The sequence below is a fragment of the Sinocyclocheilus anshuiensis genome, unplaced genomic scaffold (genome assembly GCF_001515605.1).
Source record: "Sinocyclocheilus anshuiensis isolate Anshui unplaced genomic scaffold, SAMN03320099.WGS_v1.1 scaffold914, whole genome shotgun sequence".
NCBI lineage: Eukaryota > Metazoa > Chordata > Actinopteri > Cypriniformes > Cyprinidae > Sinocyclocheilus > Sinocyclocheilus anshuiensis.
The window spans coordinates 1,187,799-1,199,766 of NW_015539870.1; the positions used below are offsets into that span (position 1 = coordinate 1,187,799).

The following is an 11,968-nucleotide window of genomic DNA, read 5'->3' on the forward strand; positions in this document are numbered from 1 at the left end:
TCGTAACGTCTCGGATCGGCCCGTAATTCTTCTCACACGGTACGAGCCGCGACCATGCGAGCATCTGCGATTTTCTCCCAAGAGAAAAAAAATCACCTGCGAGCTCGTACGACAGCAAAAATCGCACCGTGTACGCCCACCTTAAGGTAAAGCAAGGCGGAATTCCTGTGCCTAGAAATATCTAATTGAAAACACAAACTGCTGCCCCATGTGTTAGATTTAATGTGCCCTGTGGATTAAGAGCAGGACCCTGGATATTAAGCAGAGAATGAGTCAATGCTCTCTGCCAGTCTTAACCAACAGTTTCTCAGCGCTTCTCTGTGGAAATGCAAAAGGTCACCACAATTTTTCTTTAATGCTGTAACATTGTGAGGGATGGGCTTCCCCCTGTCCAACTGATAAAGTGCTCCAAGAATCCTCAAACCCTTTGAAGAGCCAAAGCACTGTTCAGTCGGACAGCTGCGCACAGAACAGGAGACTGTACTTCCTCATAGTTCCAACAACAGATGGGCTCATTTCATTTTACATACTTCAGTGTATAATGGACACCAGGCTCTGGTAAAGATGCTCAATATGTCAATCGAGCCATGAAGCAGGAAGAGCTTTTCACCATTTCATTTTCTTTTTTTGAGGGGAATATGACTTGTAGGACATTAGACAGCCATTCACTGAACTGTAAATCTTGAGAAAACTTGCCAGGTTTCTTCACGATGGCTCCCATAACACAAAATTGAGGCCAATTTCATGCAATGATTCTCATCGGGGTCTTGTTACATAGCAGGCTTGAGCCATGTCTGCACGGTATATGCCGTTTGACAGTATAGGTTTACGCTGAAGAATAATACACCCTTATATAAAATGATATAGTAACAAAAATTGCTTATGACAATATTTTGCTTCTGTGAATTCCACAAACAAGGCAAAAATCCAAAGAATAATATCATGTTAAAATTTGAGTGTGTCAGACCTCAAGACTAAAAGAGTTTTTGTAATCAAAAAGTGATTTACTTTAGCATAAACAGTAAAACAATCCCCCAGTCATGCAACTAGCACTACATTCTATGCAGAGAAAGTGGGTCATACATGGTGTTAAAAATATTCTGGGTTCAGTACAAGCTCAGTTAACAGCATTTGTGGCATAATGTTGATTACCACAAAAAATTATTTCCACTTTAAACCTAAAATGACAGTAAAAGTGATGATTTAAACAGCTCCACAGCTTAAATAATACACAGGTTTTAAGAGAATTCAGTGCATTAATAAAAGTACACATTTCTGCTTTTAAATCCTCCAAAATTGGACCCATTTATTTCCATGTTAAGTGCCTTATTTTAACGTCGATTTTTGCAAGTAAAATTTTGCAAGTAATTTTTATAATTTTTTTGGTACTCAACATTATGTATGCTGTCGATTGAACTTAACTTGTGTTGAACTCAGAATATTCCTTTGAAGAAGTGAGGAAACTCTGCTACAACAGGTCTTATTGCACATACAGTCTGCGGCCCAGTACTAAGCACTAAGCATGACTATTGAAAGCAGCCGGCTGGTGTTTCTTGTACACAGCCTGTCAGAGTAAGCATCAGCTAGGCTGATGAGAGAAGCTCGGTGCCCCGTTAGATCATGTCTCCCAGGCCCTAAAGGACCTATCTTGCTTCATCATCTAGCTCCTTTTGATCTAGCCATTCTGCCGACTCCTTCAGATAGTATGAATCACTGAAAGCGCAGGCATGCAAAAGCACTAAATGAAACAGCTGGCATAATGCGCATGCTGACACCGATATGATACACCTTCATACTTGCCATTTCTCATTGTCGTCCTCATACATATACACTAAAGCGCAGACCCACCCATAAACAGTGCTTTTACTGAGATAACTAAAAAAGTAACCATATCACTTGAAAGAATTTTATTCCCATGGATATCTACAAACTTGACATGTAATATATACCAAAAATTAAAACTGTGCCATCATTTACTCACCCTCATGTCATTCCAAACCTCTCTGACTTTCTTCTGGGGAAAAAAGAAGATATTTAGCCATGTGATCTACTGTGGCAGCCATTATGTCAAAATGTTGCATAAATGGAAAGAGCATTACATATCCCTCAGCTGTTTACATGTGTGTCTTGAGTAAATGTGTTTTACTCTAGATGTATTACATCTTCGCTGTTAGTACTGTAAATACTGAAGTTAATTTTTCCTAACGATTTTCTTAACATGAATAATTCATTTTAGACAGATTTGCATATTTTGAAAATGTCTACATGTTCAGTACATAAAAGTACATACAGAAGAACTCTTGTAATGTTTAATGTAATACTAAGGTAGCATTTTACAGTAAGTTTTATTTAGCGAGTGCAACAGGTATCATAAAACGTTACTAATAGCAATAAATATTATAAAAGAACATAATGAACAATAGTATATTTATAAATTGACTTCATAAATATACACTCATAATTAACCAAGATTTTAAAAATACCGTTTAAATAAATTACAATTCAATAAAAATGTAGTAAAAGTTCATAGTTCATGACACCAAAATGCATTCACTAATGTTAACTAATTGAATCTAATTGTAAAGTGTAGAAACAATGTCAGAACCAACAGCAAAATAAGATAGTGGATGATAATTTTTGGAATTATTGACACCGAAGGACAAGGAAACACATCATCATCAGACAAAGCCTGATGGATAGGTTTAAGATGTTCCTGATGGCTTAAAGCAAATCTATAGCAATCTCTTGCCCAGCGTGATTTACATTGATTGGATTGTAGACCTGAGCCAGACATGGAGCTTTACCTTTCCCTGAGCTCTTCCTTTGGGTATTAAAGGTAGTGCTTTCAGGGAACTTTTTACATAGTGCAGGCCTGAGTAACTCTGCATTTGCAAATGCAATGAAATGATTCAGTTCAGGGCACATTTATTTGCCGTAATGTATGACTGTTGGTGGAACCTCAAGAAAGTAATGCACTGCAGTGGAACTTTCTGGAGGAGTGGAGTGGTGCAATGGGGCTGTTTAGCTGCCCACTGTTTAAAAGACCTGCCATTAAAAAAGCACTCAGAGTTTATAAGGGGACTTGATCTTTTTGCAACTTTGCAGATGATTAAAAAAAAAAGTCTTCTGGATATTTCATGTGAAGAGGTCACCAAAGGTAGCTACATTGACTTGTTTTATGACTGCGTCTGCTATATTAGCATATTCTGTCTGTCATCTCAGCTTTACCTGTATCTGAACAAAATATAGATCCCACATTTTATAGAGCGGCTCCTTCAAAACAGAGTCAATCCCTAAAAATATATATCTGTCCAAAAGCAAATCAGTACCAGGTACAGATCATGACTCCTTATATGGGGTTGTCGAGCATAACAGTTAAATTTTATGCTTTAGGTTTTATGATTTTTTTGAAGTGTAGCCTTTTATAGTAAGATGATTTTCAGAGGATTGTCTGGGGATGCTTGAGCATGCAGCCTTCTTTGAGATTTAAGCGACCTTTTGTGCTTCTTAAACAGTAGTATGTAGATAAAAAGAACTTAAAAAAAAAACAGAAATAAAATTATTGATAAAAAAAAAAAAGTAGTGAATAAATGAATAAAATTATTTCTCATCATTTAACAACACCTGAAGCGATTAAGTTCTATTTCAATGTGACATCATCTTTCAATGGTAAGGCACTATTTTTAACCCTGATGGTATCATTTGTACTTTTTTAGGCGAATGTTTCCCAGCTACAAAGTTAAAGTCACAGGAATGAATCCCAAGACCAAATACATCCTTTTAACTGACATTGTTCCAGCTGATGACCATCGGTACAAGTTCTGTGACAACAAGTGGTGAGTTCACTATTCCTTTATATATTTTTAATGTTCCTTGTTTTTTTCTTTGAGCAAGGCTCACAATAGAATAATTAGAATAACCACATTCTGGAAAGTTGTGCTTGAACATGCAATAGCAAATATGACATGATCAGAAAAGTGACTGGTCCCTTCAGGCATCTGGACAAACACAATCTGGACAAAAATTTGCATGTTTTACATTTTGCGGTCTCCTCCAGTCTCTTTGATTCTAAGTTTGTTGAATTGAGTGGATAAATGGTGCCATTCACCATTCTACACAGTACAATTTTTTAACACACTTTATACTCGTTTGAGTAAACGTGAACTGTCTTTTTATAAAATGAGAATGTATCCAATAAAACACTTTTTGCAAAGGCCAACACTGAAGGAAACTCAAATTGCAACCATATTTATTAGCAAACAATGTGCCGTCTGCATCAGTTTATTCATGCAATGCTGGCTAGTTCTGGCTGTGGATTGTCATTAGCACAGAGTTAATTACTGTAGGCTACAGCAGGCAGTCTGTCAAAACCAATGGGCTTAAAACAGCTGGGTTATGCATGCTGTCCTCTTTGTGACCCTGTGCCTCTGGCAATGCCACTAGATATGGGTACCATACACCCATGCAACATTTGGCACCAGAAATAAGTCAGACCTGTTTGAATCCAGCATGGGGAAAAAATTAAATAACGATGGCACGCAAATCTCAATGAATTGCATGTTTTGTTACGAGAACGAATATTTTATGACCATTTCTCAAAATCTGTGGGATAGACTGGAATTCCAGCAGTTGCCAGCATCGGTTCTGGAGATCTTCAGCAACACCTTCAAGGCACACAATTAGCAGTGATGTTATGGTCAAAGCAGCCACCCCAAATCTTTGGGAATTACTCCCATAATGTCACGGACATAACCACTCGTGCTCTGAATCTGTCATTAATGTACAGATGTTCTGCATAAAGCCTTTCTGTAGTCTGCGGCTATATCCTATATAGAATTTGTGCAACACTGAAAAACTATTTTCCTTTTAAAAGCGTTATGGCATGATGTCAGAGGTGCTGGAAAGCTATGTAGTACTAGAAGAGAAAATCTGGGGGACAGTCTAAATCACTGCACCAACAACTATTAGCTACAGGTCTTTTGCAAATGTTGCTAGTGCCTCTTAGGGTTGTCAAAAAAAAATCGTATGTTCTTTTCCATAGGATGGTAGCAGGAAAAGCAGAGCCTGCCATGCCTGGAAGACTCTACGTCCACCCAGACTCTCCTGCAACAGGGGCCCATTGGATGAGACAGCTGGTCTCCTTTCAAAAGCTGAAGCTCACAAACAACCACCTTGATCCATTTGGGCACGTGAGTGGCCGTAAACAAATTATTTTCAAAAAATCTGAGCTTTGACATTAAAACTTTGGATCTGATGAGACAGTGGGCAAGTAAGAGAGCATTACAAGGTGGACTAGGTGGGACACAAAATGTAGTGGACATAGCAACCGATCTTTTGTTTGGTATTGTGACAATCATCCAAGTGAAACAGATTAATAAAAAAAAACAAAGTGTAGGGTGGGGGGGGGGCTTGCCTTCTATCTGTCAGTTGATGATTGTATGGAGGCAGATCTGAATGCAAGCTTAAGTTCAATTGTAAGAAAGAGGCAGAGTTTAAGAGGACAAAATTATTGGATAAGACCAGTATACGTCACCAGAGAGTATGTTTCTCCAGAAGATCGAGCTATGACATTTTTCAAAATCTGTGGGATAGACTGGAATTCTGTCTGAGACTAAGGCACAAAAGCATTTAATTTCCCAGAGTTTTTATTTCTTTAAACTGAAATTACATTGGAATTAAACCTTCAAGCAAGGCTGTCAAAGGTTTAAAAGACAAAACATGTTTAAGTCTATCTTGACAAACATTTTTCGTTGCTAAAAATTACTTTTCAACTCCCTCCAAATTCAATTGGAATTACAATTCTGCGTCCTGTTCAGTTCTGAATGAATACACCTCATGTGAGAGTTATGGTAAGGGTCATCTTGAGAAAGTAGAAGAAAGGAGAAGAGAGATTGTGGAGCAGAGGTGAGGAGTCTGACCATGGCAGCGCTGCCCAAAGGAGCCTGTGGACCTAGCTTGTCTGATGCAATAACATCAGAAGCAAGCTCATTAGGTTCATAACCTGTCAGAACGGCACAAAGTTGGCCTGTCAGGATTAGTTGAATGCCTAGGAAGTGATAAGGGCGAGTAATGAGCTTGGAAAGAGGTTGCTAAGCTCTACTGACGCCCACAACAGCAGGGACACCGTGGCTGACCGAAAGCCCCAATACAGGCCGACACTGTAGCCATGTTAGTGCACGCCACACAAGTCACAGGCAAAACATGCGCTAAAGATAGGAGTCCCAGATATAAAAATGCTGTGCTGATGATAATAATTTTTATGTTATGAAAATGACACAAAAATATTAAGCAGCAAAAACTGCATTCAACATTGATACTAATAAGAAATATTTCCTGAGCACCAAATCAGCATATTAGCATGATTTCTAAAGGATCACATGACACTGAAGAGGAGTAATGGCTGCTGAAAATTCACCATTGCCATGACCAGAATAAATAACATTTTAAAATTATATTAAAGTAGGAAACAGTTATTCAGAATTGTAATAATATTTCACAATATTACTATTTGTACTGTATTTTTATTTTTTAAATAAATGCTGCCTTGTTGAACATAAGAGACTTTCAAAAACATAAAAAAAGCTTACCAAACTGACCCCAAATGTTTGGACGATATACTTTATATACAATATTGGCCAATACATAAAAAAAAACTCCAATATTAACTGATAACCAATATTTTTTTAGTTTTTCAGAAAGTATGGAAATTGTGATATATTGGCATGTCCACAACACCATGCTTTGATTTCCTTTGCTAGGCCACTGACCACACATACACCCAACACCCAAAGATATTTATAAGCTCTCTGTAGACTGAACTTGCAGGAATATTTTTGGTGCAGGGCCATCTAGCTTTAAGGTCACATGACACAACTTCTATTCCCAAAAATAGATCTTAGATTAAAAGCAAACATTGAGATGAAAGGCAAGGACCAGCCTCGGAGTCTGCATTGATCTGAAAGGGGTGCTTGATTAATATATTTGGCCAGCACACATCCCTGTATCTGAATCATCAGTGCAGCTCGTATCACATGGTATTACCTCAAGACGCTAGCCAGCCAACCAGGCAAAGGTCAGATGTGTCTGCATTCACCCAATGAAGTGCTCAAACCATTCATTTGGCTGGGGCTACCGTCTGTGTATGAAATGGGGGGATTGACCTGAGGTTGCCCTCCGTGCACTAGTGCTCCTAACTCCTCTTTAAAAAGTGCAGCTACGAGGAGAGCTGCCTCACTCTCTGTCTGAGAGTCGACATAACAAAGGGAAGGGCCTTGATGCTTATTGGCCCTGACAGAACTGTGTTGGGGATGACCCTAACTAAACGCTTCACTGAACACCGAACACATGGATGCACTGAGCAGACTGGTGCTAGAACACTATGATCAAACACACATACACAAAAGATCCAATTGGATTACTTGCATACAACACAGAACAAAAGCTTTTGACATATTTATTGATCCTGTCACATTAACATATACTGTACATTAACAGCCTCATTAGTGTTCAACATACAGTTTTGTACACTTTGATATTCCCAAAAACCTACAATATGGGTGTAAGAGGATCGTACATATAGGTATTTATGTATTCACGGCTTTAGAAATGTAAATTTTTAAATGTAAAATTTATTGTAGGAATAATAAAAAATGTACCTGGAGCATTTTAGAATGATTTCTGAAGGATCATGTGACACTGAAGAATGGAGTAATGGCTGCTGAAAATTCAGTGTTGCCATCACAGGAATAAATCACAAAATTATTTTTAAAAATAGTTAAAAAAGATAAGTTATTTTAAATTGTAAAAAATATTTTTTAATATTACCGTTTTAGAATTTACTGTATTTTTGATTAAATAAATGCAGCAGAGACTTTCAAAAACATAAAACATTTTATGACCCCAAACCTTTGAAGTTTTTGAACCACATTTTAAAACAAATATTTATCATATATATTTGTATAGTTATAGTTAACTTTTTTCTAAAGCCCTAATCCCAACCCATACACTAAACCTAACCGTTTTTCCACACACACACACACACACACATATATATATATTTATTACCAATTACATACATATAGTGACAATATACTATACAGATATATAGCTATTTTTGAACTATGATGAAATTGAACAATTACAACCCAATAATTTAATATTCTGTAACCCTAAAAGGGTTTGTTAACATAATGTATGCGTAAATAATGCGTCAAGTGCTGTCAGTCTGTTAATAACGTGTTTAAATTGTATGAAAATGTATATGCATTAGAATTAACTATTTAAAAAAATGGAAAAGGTCTCTTTTTGTTAATATTCTATTTTAATTGCACTTCTGTTCTCAGATCATCTTGAACTCAATGCACAAATACCAGCCCAGGTTACACATCGTGAAGGCTGATGAGAACAATGCCTTTGGCTCTAAGAACACGGCCTACTGCACTCACGTCTTCCATGAGACAGCTTTCATCTCTGTTACATCCTATCAGAACCATAAGGTACCAACACAACCTGACCATAATACAATAGTGTCTCACACTATTGCAAACTATTGCTCACACCTGCAGTTATGTTTAAAATACACTGCAATTACTAACTTGTTTGTTTTTTATAGATCACCCAGTTAAAAATTGAGAACAATCCTTTTGCCAAAGGTTTCCGTGGCAGCGACGAGGGTGATTTGCGTGTGTCCAGACTTCAAGGGTAAGATTATAATTTTAAATATGCTGCATAATGTACCAAATAGATATCTTACTGACCAAGTGACCCTTTTCCTAGGAAAGATTACCCTGTGATTTCTAAGAACATGGTCCGGCACAGGCTTATCTCATCACATGGCCATCTGTCAGGAAAACTGGGTGCAGGTGTGCTGAGTAGCCACCCGCAGGTGGTTTCTCACTATCAGTATGACAGTGGCGTCCCTCTACCGAACTCTGATTCCCAGGAAACACTCTCTAACTCCTTCCCATCTAGCCGGGAATCCAGCCTTCTTTACCACTGCTTCAAGCACAGAGGTACATAGCTGTGGCAACCACCTTATTTGCCAAAAAACCGTGTTAATCCTGACTATAGATGCATGATTATTAGTACCATAGTCAGTTTAGTCAGTCAGTTATAGTCATAGTCAGTCAGTTTTTATATACAGGTGCATCTCAATAAATTAGAATGTCGTGGAAAAGTTCATTTATTTCAGTAATTCAACTCAAATTGTGAAACTCGTGTATTAAATAAATTCAATGCACACAGACTGAAGTAGTTTAAGTCTTTGGTTCGATATCAGCTGTGCTCATTTCCTGTATTTTTACACTTAGATTTCCTTTGCAGTCATCTAACGTTCACTTAAAATTCATATTAAAAAATGCTAATAATTTAATAACACAAATGTAATCTTTAATCAATCTCAAAATATTTTTTATACTCTACATTCTAATACTGTTGCCTAAATTCACTTGTAGCATTTAGACTGATTAAATTCAATTATTTTAAATGCTACAAGTAAATGTAAGCATCATAACATTAGTTTTTTATTAATAATATAATATAATATAATATATATTAATAAGATTATTGGCATGGGCGCATCCCTAGTCCTGACATAAATTCTGACTAGCTGCACTTTTTATGAAGTATTTAGAGTACATTAAAAAAAAAAACGGATGCATTTTCAACCACGTGTATTCATTATATTTTCTTTTAGATAACACAAGGCATTTGGAACTGGGATGCAAACGACCCTATCTTGACACAACAGCCTCTGCAGTTACAGATGAGCACTACTTGCGCTCCCGTCCATCCTACGATCCACCCCTGCTGTCCCACCCATACTGCAGCGAGGCATTGGGCTCTAGAGAGGCATGTATGTATGGAGGAATGGAGGGAGAGGCAGGGGGCACAGTGGGTGCTGATGATCTCCCAGCCCCCTCCCTGAACTGCAATATGTGGGCGTCAGTGCAGCCGTATCCTCGTTATGGCATGCAAACTGTGGAGGCTATGCCATACCAGCCATTTCCCGCCCACTTCAACAGCCCAGCCTCCGTTCCCTCTGTGGTTCCCCACCACTCACCGTCCATGCAGCATCCACATCCAGCACCTCCCGACCTAGTTACGTTTACCACACAGCGGGTGTTGCCACCCACACCATCTTCAGCTTCCTCCTCCCCCTCCGGCCCTGCCCCCCATGATAGAGCACATTCCTCGCTGTTTCATAGGAAGCTTGGATCACCGTTACGTTCACAAAGGGATTTCACAGGCTATCCGACCCACAGCCCCACTTCAACACGAGAACCAGCCTATCAATACCAAACGGGCCTCAGCAGTGTTGGGCCACACTGGACTGACAGTTAAAGAGTGACCCACAGCACCATCTACAACTATATTCCTCTTCAGCTAAGAGCAACAAACTATCTCTGAACAACAACTGCAATGAGATTATTTTTACGTACAGCCATGATACTAAATTGTAAAGCAAAGCCATAAATATATTTAGCCTAATAGTATAGGAAGCCCACAATTTGTGGCACTGTGTATTTATTTGAATTCGAGATACGACTAGAGTAGCAGTTCATGCGCGGGTGGTGAAGACAAGCACAAATGGCATTAAAGGGTTAGCTCAGTCAAAAATGAAAAAAATCTTCTTTGGTGAATAAAGATCATCATACAAATTTGCTACGGCATTAAGGCAAGAAAGCAATGGCAGACTTTCATTTTTGGATAAACTGTCCTTTTAAGATGAACCTTTTCAGTGCCGACTTTTTGTATGAAGCACAAAATGTGTGTGCCAATTGAAATTGTGCTCTGCTTGAGAGATTTTGTGTATTAGGTGCATAATGAAAAAAGTCAATGGATTATATTGAGAAGTTTAGTTGTTAGTTAACCTAAACAGACTTAGTTATTACTAAGGCTGCCTTTTTCCCCTTCAAATGTTAGAGTGTAAAACCTGGGCCGAGCCCAAAGATTGGTTGGAGTTATTTTCTGGGTGTTATTAAGAGATCCTTATTTTTTCCTGTTAACGCAATAAAGTTTTAAACAAAAAAAGTTTATTTTTTTCCATTTAATATATTAAATTTAAATGGAATTGCTAATGTACTGATGCTATGCAATTGCTACTATATCTTTGTAATGTAATCACAACAATGAAGCTATTAAATATTAAAACACCTGACCCTCTACCGTAATCAAATAATAAAATGATATTTATGGTAAAAAACAAAAATACATACCGGACTTACAGCTCAGATTAAAGTGGTCTTGGATTGGCTCCGATACTTTTCCTCCGTTTCCGTTGGACTGTGTCTGTAAATGGAGTGTGGGGCAGGTTGAACGATATGTGCTAGAAGAGAAGTGTTTGAGTTGTGAGTCTGGCAGTGGCACCAAATCATTGTCCAAATTTGTTCAATTAGTGCAATGCGACATCAGAGAATTCCTTGCAACCAGATGGAAGCTTAAAGAGTGATCATTAAGAGAGGAATAGAGAAGAACAGAGAACTCATCTGAAGTCCAAAACTCAACTGGCTGGGTTGGAAAATCCTTAAGAGGTCAACAAAGTAAAACAGCCTCTGCAGGCAGGCAGCCACAAGTCAAACTCAAAGAGAATGTGGTAATACTGGTAAGCACTGCGGTTCTAATTAACGAAAACAGGATGTGTTAAGGGAGCATATAGTGGTGAATGTACTCGCACTACATCATTTAAATTGGGAAAACTGACAAAAAGTCAGTTAATTCAGCATGTGACTAATTATATCCATAGGCATTTCAGATTTTTGCACAAGTTGAATAAACTGTACCTTTTTTAATTTCCCATGATGAGTCCATTGTGTGACATTGTTTCCAAGGCCTCCTGTTTGAATGGACTGCGGAAGGTAAATATAGGATGGTTAATTAACAACTAAGAAATATAAAATAATGATCTATAGATAACACTCAAATTTCAACCCACCTGAATGTGGTAGATGCTAAAATTCCAAGTGTGGTT

At 37.9% G+C, this 11,968-nt stretch overlaps 1 protein-coding gene across 2 annotated transcripts in view; it reads left to right on the top strand.

Moving 5' to 3' along the window:
* The window catches only part of LOC107685071 (T-box transcription factor TBX4-like), a 22,465-nt gene extending 11,443 nt beyond the window's left edge, over nt 1-11,022 (top strand). For both annotated transcript variants that reach the window (XM_016481530.1, XM_016481531.1), the window contains exons 4-9: nt 3,717-3,836; nt 5,042-5,189; nt 8,343-8,495; nt 8,612-8,700; nt 8,776-9,011; nt 9,695-11,022. In XM_016481530.1, the coding sequence (XP_016337016.1) occupies nt 3,717-3,836; nt 5,042-5,189; nt 8,343-8,495; nt 8,612-8,700; nt 8,776-9,011; nt 9,695-10,341 (1,393 nt within the window). In that variant the 3' untranslated portion in view covers nt 10,342-11,022. The remainder of the gene's footprint in view (nt 1-3,716; nt 3,837-5,041; nt 5,190-8,342; nt 8,496-8,611; nt 8,701-8,775; nt 9,012-9,694) is intronic.
* Nucleotides 11,023-11,968: the final 946 nt, after the last annotated feature.